Genomic DNA, 17539 nt, shown 5'->3' with positions numbered 1-17539 from the left:
TGAGATAAAATCATTTAATACCGATGTTAAACTTTGAAATTTGATACCAAATCCTAACCGTTGATTCTCGTCAATCAACGATTATTATTTATTGGGAATCAAACTCATTAATTAATTATAACTCTCAATAAATGATAATCGTTGATTGATGAAAATTATTAATTCCTAATATTGACGAAAATCAACTGTTAGAATTTATAGTGTCAAATTTCAAAGTTTGACACTGTCAAAGATCCTCCCGCATATCAATTTGGTGTCTCTCCGGTATTGAGATGCGAACAATTTATCTTCATTTCTTGGTGCAAAATAATTCTTTTATTTCGCAATACATGCTACTATCTCTATACCTTCTCCTTTGGCGCCATTGCGATATTTATGTGTATTTATGAGCAAGGCCTTTATTCTATTCTCTCGATCTCAATCCCAAGGTCAATCGTATTTGGTCTATGTTCATTTAAAATTTTAAAACTACACACTTGGACGCTTTGCAGAACAAAGGATCCAACTCCAATAAGTCCGGCAATTCGTACTCACCCCATCCCCCATTCTCAATTCACGCTGAAAAGCGAAAAAAAAAAACGAATAAAATTGTGTACATTTCAAGAAGAAGGACAAGGAATATGATATTTTGCGGTGCGGAGAACTTTGGATTTACATGCAACCATCTATTTTATAGTGTTCCAAGTTTTGAGAAAAATATAAATTTAAAAACCTGTACTGTAGATGAGGTCATGCATGAGTTAAGACTTGTAAATTTAGGGCTGGAAAACGTGACCCACTCCGCAACTTTATGTAGTTCGTAGACAGAATGAAAGCCTCCATTCCTTGCGAAATAATCAAGTTCTATAGATGCAATTATGCAAACCAATCTTGTTTCGGCCTCAATTATGAAATGCACATGGTCCATTTGCCGGGAGTCTCACTGGCATTTCTCTTCAAACCTTATTTTTATCCAGGGTTGCTCATGTGTATACATAGTAGTGCTAAGAGCGTTCATGGGTAAAAATTTAATCAGACCCAATTTTTGATTGGTCATCAACAACTAATATCGTGTAGAAATTAACTTAACTTGATATTTAAACAAAAAATTATAAATTGAGATACTATGCACGACTAAATCATAACCTTATTTCTTTTGTTGCCGAGTTAATCATAACATTTTTAAAATAGAAAACCAAAACACAGATGTTTTGCAAGAAACGTTCTCAGACAAATTATATTAACTATGACTGGAGCCCTACTTGAAAATATGTTACGCATAATTTTCAAAACTCAAACCTGTATCAATTAATTCAGGGTGGCGTAGACTATCGGCCGCATGGGTCTGAACCACCCCTAATTAACACATTGCAGGTTTCGCTTTTCACAAGCTGACAAGCAATTCAATAAACATGGTCTAAGACTCTAAGCTCTTGGTTACTCTTTATTTCCTTTTTATATTCTTTAGCCCATTTTTTGATTTTGACTTGGAGGGCAAAGATGCGATGAAGTGCATCCGCGAAACTTACTGATCCAACACTTACAACAACTAAGGCAGTAATACATTATTTAGGCCCAGTTGCACAAACGACCAAAATAAATGATGTAATCTTAGTTGGGGTTGGTCCGAAGACTTTAAAGTCGAATTTTTTTGCTGGACTAATGCCAGACAACAGAGTATAGGGCCATGGCTAAGCGTAGGAGCAATGAAAAACGGAATATAAAATACTTGAACAGCTGAGGATTATCAATAATGGAAAATATGTTAGAGCATTTGCGAGTTCTTACTTGTCGTATTCTAATGCACTGCTGGTGGGTTATAAGGCATGTGCCAGATATTCCGACAGGTCGGTCCCCTCCTGTCTTACTAATGCTAGTAGTAACTCACGATGGTCAGTCATGATGTCGGTCATCACCAACTCTTTCCCCATGGCAACAACCCAGCTCTAATATTATGAAGGCAAGAGAAAATAAAACACATTTTATTAAATTTGAATGTCTATAGATATCCTAATTAACATAATTACATAATTCGATTGGTCTATACCATGAACTTAGACACCATTGACATATTTGCCAGCACTCTCTCTGAAACTAGAGCAACCTCCACTATTTGTTTCTCACAAGGAGTATGTTGGCATAGTCTATTGTCTTCACAAATTTTTAATAGTCTTAAACAATCTCCTTAGGTTTATACGTTGACGATATTGTTATCACTATTCAGATAAAACAATCTCTTGGTCATCACTTGCATACCAAATATCTTAGCAAAGATCAATACTTCTTGGGAATAAAGGCAGCACAATTTATGGATGGTATCATAGTTTAACACGGGATACATGCTATTGACATTTGAGTAATGCAAAGTCAGTTGACACTTCTATGGATACAAAAACTAAACTCCTATCAAATCAAGACGAGCCACTTTGGGACCTTGGAAGATATAGAAGGTTGTTTAAAAAACTGATCTATCTCACATCTTATCAATGACCTGAACCACTTGCAAACTCATTTAGCTTAAACAACTATTTAGATAGCTCCAGGCAAATGACACTAGTTTCTGATAACCAAGCTACATTACACCTTGCCTCCAATCCAATATTTCACAAGAACACCAAACATATTGAGGTAAATTGTTACTTAAATAGAGAAAATATCATCTTGAAATATTACTTGAAACATTACCACTAGCTTCGTGAATGGAAGGTCACAGATTTGAATATAGGAAACAATCTCTTTACAAAAATACAAGGATGATTCTATGTATAAAAAACCATCATCCCTACTCTTGCAAAGTAGAGGAGTTTTGTACACTAATGATTGCCCTTTATTATCATTAGCTTTGTCCACTCAAATGATCAACTACCATATATTTTCATTATAGTTGTAAAACATCCACGATTAAGTTGTCCATATAACAAGCTTAGTACATATGACTTATATGCTCCTACTTGAGGGGGAATGTTGGTAATGTAAATAGTTTCCAGGTTCATTGTATCATGAAAGTCTTCTTATTTTTTACCTATACAATTCAGTCTTTCCTCATAGCCCCCAACACAACGATTTCACAAAATGTCTCTCGTTTCCTCTTCCTTGAGAAATCAAAGCTGCAGTGACCACTCACTTATACCAAACCATACATAAAAAATGTGGAATCTTGAGTGAGGAAGACTAGATTATAGTTTCATTGGTAAATTGCATTACCCAGAGCAACATCAACCCATCAGCCATGCATACATGTGTGCCAGATTAAATTCAACTTGACATTTTAAATTTTTTTAGGGTTTGCTGCCCCAACCCACCTTTCTCCACGTAACAACTATAGTTCCCTCATGAACATGAGTTCTGCCCTCTTTAGTTGTCTTGTTTTACTGGTGTAATCATTGAACTGAAAAAAGGTCAGATCCTTTTCAATCCAAAAGCAACTCAAGACCAAGAAATACCTATTGGTACGAAGAAAATGATAAAAATAAAAAAGCATTGGCAAAACTCTTTACCACGTATATTTGAATAAAAGCAATCTCTATCATCTAGAAACTGAGATCTCTCATTCAATTATCGTCAGAACATCCCAAAGGAATGAAAGCTATCTAATCTTTTTTGCAGAGAAGGAAACTGAATAATTTTTTCAATATTAGGAGAAGAAATTCTTAACCAGAAAACATGCAACACATTTAATGAAACTCAAAGGAAAGAGGGAGCCAGCAGAGTCAATGAAAAATACAATCAGAAATTACAAAACATAGGTTGTTAGCTGCTTATGCATACATGCTCCATATAGAGATGAGATAACCATCAAAAGCTCAATTGCAGATGTAGATAGAACAACGCATGCAACTATTGTGAAAGGATTCCATAAGTATACAAGAACAGCGAAATCTCCCAAAGGAAAATTCTCTATAAACAACAAAGATAAAATGGAAGAACAAGAATTTGCATTGAATTTCAGAATTATTCATAGCCTGACATCACAATTTTTAACATCATATTATGTGCTCATAACTTATCCACCAGAAAAATGAATACAATATCAAAAGTTTTCTTCTCATGAATTCGACAAAAACCTTCGTTGTTTTTACAACCAAATGCCACACTGGTTTAAGTCTCACACAGATGCAATTTTGATCCACAAGTTTCAACATTATGGATAAAACTATGAACTAATCCTTTCAATTAATAAATATAATCAAAATGCGATGTTTAAACACTGTGTACCTCCAATGTCTATTATTCCTTTATTCTTTTCCATTTTAAACAGGTGTGGATGCTGCATATTTCTGGCTAAAATCTAGTGGAGGATGATAAATTCAAACAAACATGATACTTTTGTTATATCTAGGTATATTGTAGAAAACACTTTATTGCAAAATTATTAAACTTAAAAATAAATTAAAATCCATATTTCCAATTTCAACCAATATAGCCTCCAGATTGCCAACCAAAAGATAAACGTAGACTCTCAAGAACCAACTTTCATTTTCCTCAGGTGAAACAAATCCTTGACAATTTGGTTATAATTCTTGGTTCCAATCATTGAGGTGCTTCATTTCCTGTAATTTCCTTCCACTTCTAATACCACGTCCAAAAGGAAAGGAAAGAGAAAGCCAAGAGTCAACAGCAGCAGTGCATCTTTTTCATAGAAAATTATTAACACCATCTGGTAATCTTCAGCAAAGTACCATGATATACTAATCTCATAATACAGTCAAGTACCATATAATAACCTCTCTCTTTGACAGTAAAAGATCTCTTTATCTGCAAATGGCCTTCATACTTACGCATGCTCATTCTATTCATTACTTTAAAATATAATAAATAAAAATGGAAAAAGCAAAGATGATGGTAACATCTGAAATATGAGCAAAAAGATCACACTTTTAATATGTGAAATATGAGCAAAAAGATCACACTTTTAATATGTGCTGTTAGAGTATCTTGGGAATATCTCATAATATTATTATTGTATCTTAAAATATCTTAAAGTATTTTGGGTGATCTGTTAAAGTGGTATTCATATTTTATTATATTTCTTGATTTGTTTCCTTAATTGATAAGGATTGAGAGAGCTAAGAGTTTAGTATTAGTATAAATAGGGGTTATTATTTTGTCTTTTGTATCACATCATTCATAGAATATTATTGAGTGTTATGTTTCTCATGTCTTATTTTTCTTTCCTTTTCTCAACACATGCTAATAACCTGAATTTTCTGATAAGTGATGAAGGCCTGTGAATTTTAAACTTGAAATACATGCCATCTGAAGGCTTTTCATGCGCAGCTCAAATGAGCTTGCATTGACTACATCTGCAGCCACAAAAACCAAACTGTATTCAGAAATGAGTTAATAATGACTGCTTACAAAAGTTCCCAAGATACATCGGTAGAAGAATAAGGATGAAGAATTGCATCATTTGGATCAAAAGAAAGAGGAATGGCAATTAGGATAATCACATGTAAAAATCATTTAGGCCTACGGTAGGTACAGATTAAACAGTGCAAACGAATATTTTCAAATTGTTGTTCCTCATCTACAAGATGTACATAATCTTAGTTGGAAAAAGATAACACCATTCATGTCAAGAATGCTCTGCATCACCCAAATGATGATGAGAAATATTTACCAACGAAGATCAAGCAATCATAATTAGTAGAATAGGAAATAAACAACTAGTAAAATAATAATTACAATTAAAAACCCAAAAAAAACTTTACCTGCTGCATAAAAGATTATCAGGCTGAACTTCAGTTCTGTACCGCAGCAAATTTTCCAGTGTGATTATACCATAAGAATTTCAAGCAGTACAATTTAAAAATCCCAAGCTGTCTTTGCAAGTTCATGATTGGGATACACATAGAATTAAAAGTATATATCATAGAAGAACCTAGTTTCAATGGCTGATATAATACACTTGATTATACCTTGTAACCGTTTGTGGACCGAGAAGCGAAGCATCAATAGCAGAGGAGAACTATGGAATATTGATCCTGGCAAACGAACAACAACCTGAAATCTTTTAGAAAAACACATATAATAATACAATGAGAAAAACCTCATCGGGTGACATGGATCTTCACAATGCCTTCGCATTATTCATGGCGCAGATCGGAAACTACCATGTCCGCACATTCCGCGACACTGCCGTTGGGTCGAGGACCACCAAGATCAGCGAAACGACTTCATTATCAAACCATTCACTGTCGTTTGCTTCTTCTTTTTTTTTTCAAAAAGAAATTGGCAAATCTTTTTTTTTTTAAGAAAAGAAAAGTAGTATTGTGAAACATTGAATCAGAGAATCTATCTAATTGAATTTGATTCCTGAAAAAACTAAGTTTAATTCACAATAAATAAATGTTATTAGGTTTTAATATATTCACGATAATACTCAATTATTTCTTTATTTTTTCATTTTTTATTTTTAAAATATTTAGTTTTTATCAAATGCAAAAGACAAAGGATGGAATTATCAAATGGATTAACACAGCAAAATTAAGCTACTTCACTTGATCCATTCATTGGCTGGGTTAAAATAGGGGTGCGGGTATGTACCAAAAAAAAATAAAAAAAATAGGGGTGCGGGTGTCCACAGTTTAACAAAAATAAAGTAAACACCATTTTTTGTCACTGACAATATCTACGAAATTCTTTTTAGTCTCTGGCAATAAAAAAAGACCAAATTGGTCTCTAAAATTATGAAAAAAGGGTCACGTTAGTCCTTATGTCAACTCCTCCGACACTAACGTGACCCTTTTTATATACTGTTAGGGACCAATTTGGTTCTTTTTTATTTCCAGGGACTAAAAAAAATTTCATAGATATTGCCAGAGACCAAAAAAGATGTTTACTCTAAAATAAAATAGGGGTGTCCATCGGATCGGATTGACTCGGTGAATTCAATAATTCAAACTAAATCAAATGAAATAGTTTGAATTAATTTAAATATTTGGTTCCCTTCATGATAAACTCGATTCAGACCAATCACCATTAATTTGGTTGTCAAATTTATTACTTTCATGGAGACTAAAATTTTGGAGATAGATGATTAGGTTTAACTGTTACTAAGCTTTAATTTGGGATTAATTTTATAGTTAGCTCAAAAAATTGAAGTTTATAGGGATATTTAGGGCCTACTCGTTTAACATTTTGGAACACGTGATCAACGTTTTAACATGTAGTCAATATTTTTCGACATGCGGTCAACTCTATTATTTACTTATTTATGTAAATATTTCAAATTTTATTTTATTTTATTTTTTAAATAAACATGAAAAATAAATTTATAAATCAAACATTTTTTGGTATGAAATTTGACTTGAAAAATTAATAAGGCATAAAAAATTATTTTTGTTTTATATTTATGTTATGAAATTTAAATATTTTATTAGTTATATGACTTATTATATTATGGGCTGCTATATGTACGAGATATAAATAATATTATATGGCTTTTTGACTTATTTGGAGATTTTATCCTTTTAATTTTTCAATCTGATATTTGATTCACGATATTTATCAATAAGGGCCATTTAATGACACGGGGGACTCAGCAGCACTGATTGTCGCGACCCTCTCTCCACGTCACTCACACATTTCTTTATTTTTATTTTTATTTTTCAATTGAATTACGCCCCCACCTCTCTCTGGCACTCATAGGATTGTGCCAAGTGACACAATCTCGTTAGTCTCTTTACCGTAAAATTTCAGAAGATCATAACTTTTGACACAGGTATCCAAATTAGATGATTTTTTTATTTCACATAATTTTTCGAGATTTATGCAAGGACACCTCATTTGGCATATTTTATCCTTTCAAACATAGTTCAAATTTATAAAAATGTGGAACTATTGTTGCAAATTTGAACTATGTTTATGGAAGATAAAATATGTCAATTGAGGTGTCATTGCGTAGACCTCAAAAAGTTATGTGAAATAAAAAAAATCATCTGATTTGAATAGCCAAGTCAAAAGTTGTGATTTTTCAAAGTTTTACGGTAACAAGACTAACGAGATTGTGCCACCTGACACAATCATATGAGCGTCGGAGAGGGGTGAGGACGTCACTCAATTGAAATTTTTTTTTAAAAAAAAAAAAAAGGTGTGAATGACGCGGGGGAGGATCGCGCACTCAATGTCGCTGGGTCCCTCTGCGACATTCAATCACTCTCATTAGTAAATATCATGAATCAAAAACCAATTTGGTATGTTAGAACCTCAAAAAGTCCTTTTGGGTGAAAGAGCCCATATTATATATATTAAAATATTAATTTATATAAAAACGTATCCTAATATGATAAAATCTGACATTTTTTAAAATTAACGTGTCAGCATATCGTATCATGTCGTATTCCGTGTCACGTATCAATACAACATAAATTATATTTATTACTATTTAAGATTTACTACTCATGGTTATCTTGAACTAAACCAACCCAGTACTGGTTGAATTAGTTTGATACGAATTATTACTTTTTTCAAAAATTAAGAAAAAAACTAACCTAGAATTTATTTTTTGATACATAAAAACCAACCTGTTTTTTTTTCTTAATTTGATACGAATTGGCCGTAGACGCTCATAGGTCAAATTATGTGAAAATTATCTAGCTGGTCTAAATTTAAGTGGCTCACTTAAATTATTAAGGAGTTAATTTTAAAATAAGAAAATAAATAATGAAATATACAAAATAAAAAATTAAGTTGTAAAGACCCTTTACGACATTATAAATTATTTTAATATATAATGTTAATATTGTATAAATTTTTTATTCTAATTAAATCCTATACTTATAACATTCCATAAGCATATAAATAAATGTTCGAGTATTAAATTTATCAGGTAAGTAGAGAAAATATTTTTAAAAGACTTTATTAGTGTTATGTAACCGAAGAGTCACCCTCTCAGGCTAGAGACACAATTATGTGTGGGATTATCTATTTATATAAAAAAAAAAACACAGAAATTAATGTACATATAAGAAAGAAAAATATTTTTCAATAATACGAGATTATATTTTTGTATTTTTAAATTCACTCGAAAACAAAATTTACAAATATAATATTTCTAGAGGAAGGATATTCTCACAATCAAAATTTTTCACTACCAATTTATTACCTATATAATCACCATTAGATTATATAATGGTGTGTCAGGTCGCGGGTTCGAATCAGCCTCTCTGCAAAAAGCAGGGGAAAGACTGCCTCGAGTATTCCCTTCCCCAGACACTCACGAAGTGGGTATTTGAACTGGGTCGGCCCTTATAATCACCATTAGATTAACATTTTCTCTCTCTTCAAAAACTAACATTATCTCTCTTTGATTCAATGATGATATAATGGGTAGTAAGCCAGTAGTAAGAATTTTTGGTAATTAAAATATCCTCTCTCATACTTCTATTAATGTTATTCTTGAAAAGATGATTATATACCTTAAAAAAAGCTGTCCATTAATAGCAAAATGAGAAGTGGGAACCTCCACAGTTGCAAACTGGAAAGTGGGAAGTGTTTACTTGCTGTGGCGTCCAAGTATCTTTTGAAGCTTACGTGTAAGACCAATAAGCTCGCAGCGCTGCAACTTTGCCTTTTACCAAAACAATATAATAAATAATAATTAATTAAGGACTAAGAGAATGATATTGTTATATTAAAACTTTAGATTTAGAAAAAAATTTATGTTTATTCCTTTCTTTGTAAGTATTAAAATAGGTGGATTTTATCAAAATTTCTAAATATCTTCATAATCATCTATTATTTGGAATATTATTTTGACTCAATTCTTTATTATTAAATAGATCTTATTTAAATCTCATCGAATTAAAGTAATATCAAGTTATTTAATAAAGTTATTAAATATGTTATTATTTTTTGCCTAGGGGTTTCTGTTTCTGTATGAAGAAAATTATAAATAGATCCAATGGGTGCAGCTCAGTTGGTAATTTGACGCTGAGTTAGTGGGGTTGGATATGTGTTCGATTCCCGCTGAATGCGTTCTTGGGGAGGGGGCTGAACCTTTAGCCATTCCTCCGCACTCCGGATTAGTCCCATAGCCGGCTCAAAGAGTTGAAGCTCGTGGGATACCGGAGGAAGCCAACTCGTCTCAAAGAGATAATTAGGGTTGGGTAACTCCAAAAAAAATTATTTAATAAAGATTGATTTATAATAAATAAGAAATCAAAGAATTCACCAAATAGCGTATAAGACTGGAGAAGTCCAACCAATCTTCTTTCCCGAATTTATCCCTGCAAATTATCCCGTCAAGACCAAAACGCCCTCTCTCTCTCTCTCTGTTGGGTAGAGGGTACAAGCAGACCCAGCGCTTTATATTTGATATTTCACCCAAATATCTCTCTTCACTTCCCAGACAAAAAAGAAATCTCTTTTTTATTTTTTTCTGAAAAGAAAGCTGAATTTGTGTTTCATACAATTCTGATTTCAATGGCGAGGCCTAATCAGGATGCAATTGAGACATTCATCCACATCACAGGCTTATCTGAAGCAATCGCAGTGCAAAAGCTCGAGGTTAATTATCTTTTCTCCTTTTTAATCCTTTCACGATCATGTTATCTCAAACTATCTCATAGTCTCAATTAGAATGGAAGGTAAATAAAGTTATTCATAGGTAATAATTAGGGTTTTTTTTTTTTTTTTTTTTGCCTTGCGTGCTGAGTGCAGTTACCCACCTAGGTGCATTCGGAATTCTTTTTTGTTTGTTGATTGTTTGCTCTAAAGTTAGGATTTTGGATTATCTAGATGCTTCTGTTTGCCGACCCTGATGAATGAGGGTCGATCATAACCAACACACCATGTTTTTAACTATTCATCGATTTAACTTAGTCGGATTAGTTTCCTTTTATTTTCAAAAGTACGGTTAGATTGTCTAATCCTTCTTGGAGTCACTGCAATTCTAGGATGTTTGCTGAATTTGAAGCTTCATAAAGAGTTTACATATATTATGACCTCGGATTATGTATGTACTATTTTTGACCGGATACTTACACATGAACTTGGAAACTTACTCTTGCTTAGAATTTTAGACATGTGAGATCCCTCACACTTTGGATGCGAGTTTTAGCATCTAAATTATCCATACATTATCTCATAAAAGTGGTATATGATGTCTGGTCATTTTGTATAGAACCAGTTCTGTTTAGATTTTGTAACTAGAGATTTTAGGCATTTATCAATGATGTCAGGTGGTTGTTTATGTCTCTCATCATTTGTTAATGTTATCACTCTTCAGGAGCATGGGGGTAACCTTAATGAAGCTGTCAATGCACATTTTAGTGAAGGAGACAGAAATTTGTCAACCAGGTATACTCTTTATGTCATTAGTAAGCCAGTGAGCTTCTGAAGTCTAACTTGTCAAACTGGTATTACTCTATGTGTTCCTCATGTTCCTTTTAATTCATATGATATTGATATCTTAATTCATTCCTTCATGGCTAGCACGCACGATACCTCTGCTGCTGTTCCACAAGTTCCACAAGATGATTTCATGGATATAGACAATGAACGTCCTGTTGAATTTCGCGGACCTCTTTCACTTTTATCTTCGGCAAGAAATAATCCGTTTTCTCTTCTAGATCCAACATTTGGACGAAGTATACTTGATACTCATCTTGATTCAACAAACCAAGCACCGTTTGTTACTCATCCAAGAGAGGTAAGGGAGATTCCCATAGAGTTTAAGGATGGTAATCAATCCACTCCTCAAGCTGGCCATGTTCCAACTGTTGAGGATGTCACTGGAAGTGTTCATGCCCATGGTCCAGATAATTATGGGACTGTCATAATTAATGATGAAGATGATGATGATACTTCACCTGCCCAGAATGCATATCAGGATGAGCAAAAACAGAAGATCTTGGCTGATACATCACTTGACAGAAGTGCTAGACCCAGTGCTCCTACATTTGATAATTTACCAGATTACAGCAATGACATAGAAGAAGAAATGATCCGTGCAGCAATTGAGGCTTCGAGACGGGAGGCCGAGGAAAAACACCCAAATCACAACCTTGGTAGACAAATTGTATGTTTCCTTCTTGATGGATTTCTCATGCTCTGGTATACTGAATGATTGCCTTGCCTTAGTATTTATTTCCCACCTGATGCAGGATTTAAGTGAATCTGGGCCTCAGCCAAGGCAATCTGATTTGGAGGATCCTGAGCTTGCCCATGCAGTTTCATTGTCCCTGAAGGTACACTTTTATTTTATTTTATTTTTCTTATTCTTTATGATAGCCTGCTTGAACCTGCCATTTTGAACACGTTCACTATGATAGATTGGTGCTTTCACTTTTGTTTTTCATTAATAATGGAAATTGAGAACCTTGATTGCTTTTAACATCAAATGAGTCCAGGCAGCTGAGCAAGAAAAAGCATGGCGTGGGAAAGGAGATGTTGGGGCACCAAAAGTAGGTTCATCTAAGTCGTCTGAGGTGGAACTAGGGGAAGTGGCATCAAGTGGAAGGTATTCTATTTATGCTTGTTTTCACTGTTTTGGTCTGCTCTGTTGGCTGCAAAGAGCTCAGCATTTTCCCTTCTTGCGGTTGTTGAATCTGAAATGCGCAATATGGTCATTCTAGATTGCAGACAGGAAGCTCATCCATCCAAGAAGAAGGTGAAGACTTAGAAGAGCAACCTCTGGTTAGGAACAGGTCTAGACGTACATCTTTGGGCTTCAGAGAGTCAGCCAAAGATGTTGAAGTTATTGAGGCTAGCACACTGCCAAGCACAGGACAGCAGGATGACAGCAATCTTCCTCAGCTTAATGGAAACTCCTTCCCTGATGAGGTATAGTCCTTCATTTTATTAGTTTTCAAAAAGAAGTTATGCTTGTATTTGTCATAGTATCTTAAACTCATATTGTCCATGCTTCCTAATTTTCAATATTTGACTAAAAAATGAAATTGAAGTGGGGTGGCATTTCTTCTGAGGAGCATGATGAAGCAGTTATGCTTGAGGCTGCAATGTTTGGTGGGATCCCAGAAGGGAGTGAGTATCGCTATCCTTATGCTCCGCATGAGTTCATCCAGAGCAGGGGTTTCTATCCTCGCCCAACACCTCGCCCACCTTCACCATCATTGGCAGCTCAGCGCCTGATAAGGGAACAACAGGTATGACTTATTTCTTAAATTGATTGGAATTGTGGGTTGTAGGAGATGGCCTAACCTAACTGCTGCTGTTGCTGTCTATGTTTATTTAATGCAGGATGATGAATATCTTGCATCCTTACAAGCGGATAGAGAAAAAGAGTTGAAAGCCATAGAAGAAGCCGAGGCTGCGCGGGAAGAGGAAAAGCAGAGAGAGGAAGAATCTCGCAGGAAATTACAGGAAGAGCAGGTAATACATTTGTAACTAATTGCATGGTTTTTACATGCCCGTTGCTTCCTATTGCTAGTGCTCATAATTTTTGTTTTCCAATTTTTTTTTTTATATTTAAGGGTAAGCCTGGAGCAGGGGCAAAACTGCTCCTTTGTGACTGAAAGGTCACGGGTTTGTATCCGAGAAATAACTTCTTTGCAAGTAAGCAAGGATATGACTTCGTACAAGGATTACCGTCACCACCACCCTTGCTAGTTGGGATTTAATGGGGAGTGATTATTTATTTTTATATTTAGGGCCAATCTAAGAGGGCAAGCCTGGAGCAGTGATAAAACTGCTCCTTTGTGATGGAAAGGTCATGAGTTTAAATCCGGGAAAGTCTCTTTGTCGGTAAGGCTGTGTACAAGAATTGCCCTCACCTTTATCCTCCCTAGTCGGGGTTTAATGAGGAGTGATTTTTATATTTAGGGCCAACCTGGTAATAAAAGAGAGCTGCCTTGCATTTCAGTTTTATTTATATTTCCATTGTCATGCATTTCTTGAAGAGAGAGAGAGAGAGAGGGAGAGAGGGGGGGGGGGGGGGGGGGATAGGAGAGGCAGTTGTTAGAGATTTTGTAGGGTAGGGAGGATTTTCATTTTGTCATGAATTAAATGTTGTATTCTACTGTTTTCTTTCAATGGGTTGCATCCTACATATATTTTATATAGAGGAGAAAATTATCTTACACCAATGTATATCTAATCTTAGTTGTTGATCCAACTTACATCTAAAAATGTAAATGACTAATAAATTAGAGTTCTTAGATATAAATGATCAACGGCTAATAAAGAATGTAAGATTTATTATTCTTATACCAGTGTGAATTGATTTTTCTCCATGTATACTATTAGCTTGTGCAAAACCTATGAATGCTTGCTCCTATTTCCGAATTACTTCTTACTCTTGCATTCTGCATCATTCTGGGAATCTGTGTTAGGAATTAGAAACAGAGTTAGCTGCAAAAGAAGCCTCTTTACCACCAGAACCAACCTCCGATGATGAGAATGCTGTGACCTTGCTAGTGAGAATGCCAGATGGCAGCCGTCGTGGACGCCGATTCCTTAGATCTGATAAGCTACAGGTAAAGACCTGCAAGAAAATATGTTGTTTTCCTCCAATGTCTCTAGAATATTTTTGCTAAACTTGATTATGGGATTTTTCAGTCTCTTTTCAACTTCATAGATATTGGTAGGGTGCTGAAACCAGGCAGTTACAGACTGGTGAGTATACCCCGTTGCTTTTCAATTTTATCATAATTCCTACCCTTAACATGGCATATATCCTCATTGACATTGTGATCGCTCGTCTTTAATGTTACTACTGGACAGGTGAGACCTTATCCTAGGCGTGCTTTTACTTATGAAGAAAGTGCATCAATACTTGAAGAACTTGGCCTGACCAACAAGCAAGAAGCCTTGTTTTTGGAGTTAATCTAATGCCCTGATGCAGATTTTTAGAAAACATTTGATTGAAGCTTTTAGTTTATTATTAAATTATGAATCCATACACCCGACCATATGGAATTTCAATCTGGTTTATGCTGTTTGGATGAAGATATTTATAAAATTTCTGTTCTACAAGATCAGAATCAGATGTACAAAACTATCCGTTTTTACATGTGATGAATATCCGTGGGGAATTTTTTCATCATATACAGTTGGGTTGCAGTTTCATGAAAATGATATTGTACATATTCCTTCCCCTCCTTCGCGTGGTCTTTTTCAGTCTCCTTCCTCCATCCAAACGACGGATTTTAAACTCGTGTCCATATCACTTTCAATTATATATTTTTTTCCTAAATTGGATTAAAATCTTGTATATTTATTTACTATTTGTTAAAAGATCTTTAACACAACCTTGGTAATTTTTTAAATTCAGAATTGATATATTTTAAAATTCCCGCTAGTGTAGATGTATAATTAGAATTTAAGAGTTTATCTATAGTTATTTAGGTTTCTTTCTTCTTCTATTTTTTGGTTAGGGTTCTTTATTAGATCAAGTGTTTTTCTTCTTTTTTTTTTCTAGATATATTAACCAATGGCTAGGGTAAGGTTATTGAATCATAATATGTATTGTGTATCGTTTAATCGATTTTTCGTATTCTGTATCGTTAATCATATCGAATCTTAAGATACAGAAATATAATAAAAAATAATTTTAAAATATTTATTAAATTTTTTCTTTTATTAATATAAATTTTTCAGATTAATTTTTTAGTTTAAATCACAAATTAAATTTTTATTTTCTTTTCCTTAATAATAATAACTTTTTAAATTTTTTTAATTTAAATCAGAAATATTTAATATATATTTAATTTTTTCTTTTATTAATATAAATTTTTTAGATTAATTTTTTAGTTTAAATCACAAATCAAATTTTTATTTTCTTTTCCTTATTAATAATAACTTTTTAGATTTTTTTTTTTAATTTAAATCATAAATGAAATATTTCTTTTTTATATTAAAAAATTATACATTTTGATGTAATTTTTGTATCGTATGATATAAATATGTATAATATCGTACGATACCGTATATATCGTCTGATACAAATCCTTTCAAGGTACTATACACATTATACAGTGTGTTGTCTAGACCATTGAGAATATAATTTCGGCAAAGAAAGTCAGAATGCTTCCAAGCATCAATGACAACAACCTTTTCCTTATCAGGTTATTCTCCCTCTTTCAACTTAGGAGCTTATTCCTTGAGTTGTCAAATAAAACATCTTTTTATTGCCAACGTTTGAAATCATTCCCATTAAATTTTTTGGGTTTCTCAGCATGCATTGGAACAGAACCAGTAAGATTGACCAAGTTGGTACTTGCACTTGTCATTTATGTTACAGAAACAGAAACTCGAATTAATCACATAGATTAATATCGTAATTGCACAATAAATAGTAAACAATATATAATGCAAAAATAAAATATACTGAATCACATATTCAAAACACAAATTGTCTTAAGATTGTTGTAAAAGACAGTGGACGAAAATTCACCTATAGATTCGAATCTATGTATGATTGCAGAGATAGTAATTAACGATATAATTAAAGTGCAATAAAAAATTTAAGAACGGACTAACTTGATCAGAAATAAAAGCATGCAGAATATGATGAGGAATCTGAGCCTAACACAAGTTGTCTCCTTAAGACAATTTATTCCCTCACTGATGTCGAAGGTTGATGAACACTTGTCTCTCAGGATAGAACAATTTGCGTCTTTAGAACGATGGTACTATCGATCAGAAGCCTGTACGAACACAACAGGATGCCTGAGGAATCACACCGGAAAGTATGGATGCATGCATGTACGGACGAAGAAAAAATCCGGCAGAGTAACGATACAAAAATTTCGATAATTTTTTGAAGGGATCAGTGTTTATATATAGACACTGGAAATACATGATGAACAGTCACCGACAAACCGCCGCGACTGACGACGATGAATCATTACAATCGGTGATCAATTCGGTTCAGACTTAACCGAACGCACCACTTCGGTTCAAAATGAAACAGGCAGGAAGATACAAATTGGCTAGAAAAATTCAGAGGGAAGCAACGTTTCAGATAGGGGCATTTTGGACAAAAATAATTAAAATAATTTAATAAAAAAATATTTTTATTTCACACACGTGCGAGATCGAATCGAGCCGAGTCAGTCGGACGAACAAAGGCGGCGCGTGTGTGGTTGACCAATGACCACCTAACTCCTCTCTCCTCCACAAAATATGTAGTGCCCCAAGAGGCCAACTAAGATTGTGAGGTGGGAGCATATATACTTTTTCACCTCTTACTAGTTGTCCAATATGAGACTTCTTCATTTATAACCCACACATTTTTTTATCTTCCCTTTCTTTTCTTTTTCTTTTAAACCACTTCTTATTCATAACACATGGGATTTTATACATAAATTCTAACACTTGTAACTACCTAGAATTTATCCACTAACTTAAAATAAACCAACAATTAGAAAATAATAAAATAACAAAACCGTAACATTCCCTGCCCCTAAATTTACTCTTGTCCTCAAGAGTAAAATCAAGTGATTGAATCATCTTCAATATCTATGTTAACCTCGCCATTGTTGTTGATTGGAAAATATCCTCTAGCCATGATCATTTCATATCTAAACCAAAAATTTGGGGTATAGATCGAGAGGCCTTGTTTGATTGAGATACTTTGACCGCGGTGAAATTTTTA

At 33.8% G+C, this 17539-nt stretch overlaps 2 protein-coding genes across 3 annotated transcripts; one reads left to right on the top strand and one right to left on the bottom strand.

The window, feature by feature from the left end:
- Positions 1-4357: 4357 nt before the first annotated feature.
- Positions 4358-6162, bottom strand: LOC133284323 (uncharacterized). Of its 2 annotated transcripts, XM_061481329.1 has the most exons (4): positions 5898-6162; positions 5691-5726; positions 5178-5282; positions 4358-4548 (listed from the first exon to the last, which is right to left on the bottom strand). In XM_061481329.1, exons 1-4 carry the CDS (start codon positions 6064-6066, stop codon positions 4523-4525), a joined length of 336 nt encoding a protein of 111 aa, XP_061337313.1. In that variant the 5' UTR covers positions 6067-6162; the 3' UTR covers positions 4358-4522. The 2 variants fall into 2 exon arrangements, 1 of the variants encoding a protein (XP_061337313.1); XR_009747888.1 differs by lacking the exon at positions 5178-5282.
- A 4189-nt stretch (positions 6163-10351) lies between these two features.
- Positions 10352-14967, top strand: LOC133284299 (plant UBX domain-containing protein 8-like). The gene is made up of 11 exons (XM_061481298.1): positions 10352-10488; positions 11210-11280; positions 11416-12001; positions 12087-12170; positions 12333-12442; positions 12558-12765; positions 12888-13088; positions 13183-13314; positions 14274-14417; positions 14500-14556; positions 14665-14967. Exons 1-11 carry the CDS (start codon positions 10405-10407, stop codon positions 14770-14772), a joined length of 1785 nt encoding a protein of 594 aa, XP_061337282.1. The 5' UTR covers positions 10352-10404; the 3' UTR covers positions 14773-14967.
- Positions 14968-17539: the final 2572 nt, after the last annotated feature.

Source organism: Gastrolobium bilobum, unplaced genomic scaffold, assembly GCF_033153095.1.
Source record: "Gastrolobium bilobum isolate Gb01-03AN ecotype WA unplaced genomic scaffold, APGP_CSIRO_Gbil_v1 utg2926, whole genome shotgun sequence".
Lineage (NCBI taxonomy): Eukaryota > Viridiplantae > Streptophyta > Magnoliopsida > Fabales > Fabaceae > Gastrolobium > Gastrolobium bilobum.
This window is presented reverse-complemented; position numbering and strand designations above follow the sequence as displayed.

Excerpts from the sequence above, each read along its gene's own strand:
- LOC133284323 (XM_061481329.1), bottom strand. The coding sequence starts at position 6,066 with ATGCGAAGGCATTGTGAAGATCCATGTCACCCGATGAGGTTTTTCTCA. Across the intron at positions 5,727-5,897 it reads GGTCCACAAACGGTTACAAG|AACTGAAGTTCAGCCTGATA; the intron begins GTATAATCAAGT and ends GCTGCGGTACAG. Across the intron at positions 5,283-5,690 it reads GATAATCTTTTATGCAGCAG|ATGTAGTCAATGCAAGCTCA; the intron begins GTAAAGTTTTTT and ends TTGTGGCTGCAG.
- LOC133284299 (XM_061481298.1), top strand. The coding sequence starts at position 10,405 with ATGGCGAGGCCTAATCAGGATGCAATTGAGACATTCATCCACATCACA. Across the intron at positions 12,766-12,887 it reads GAAACTCCTTCCCTGATGAG|TGGGGTGGCATTTCTTCTGA; the intron begins GTATAGTCCTTC and ends ATGAAATTGAAG. Across the intron at positions 14,557-14,664 it reads AACCAGGCAGTTACAGACTG|GTGAGACCTTATCCTAGGCG; the intron begins GTGAGTATACCC and ends ACTACTGGACAG.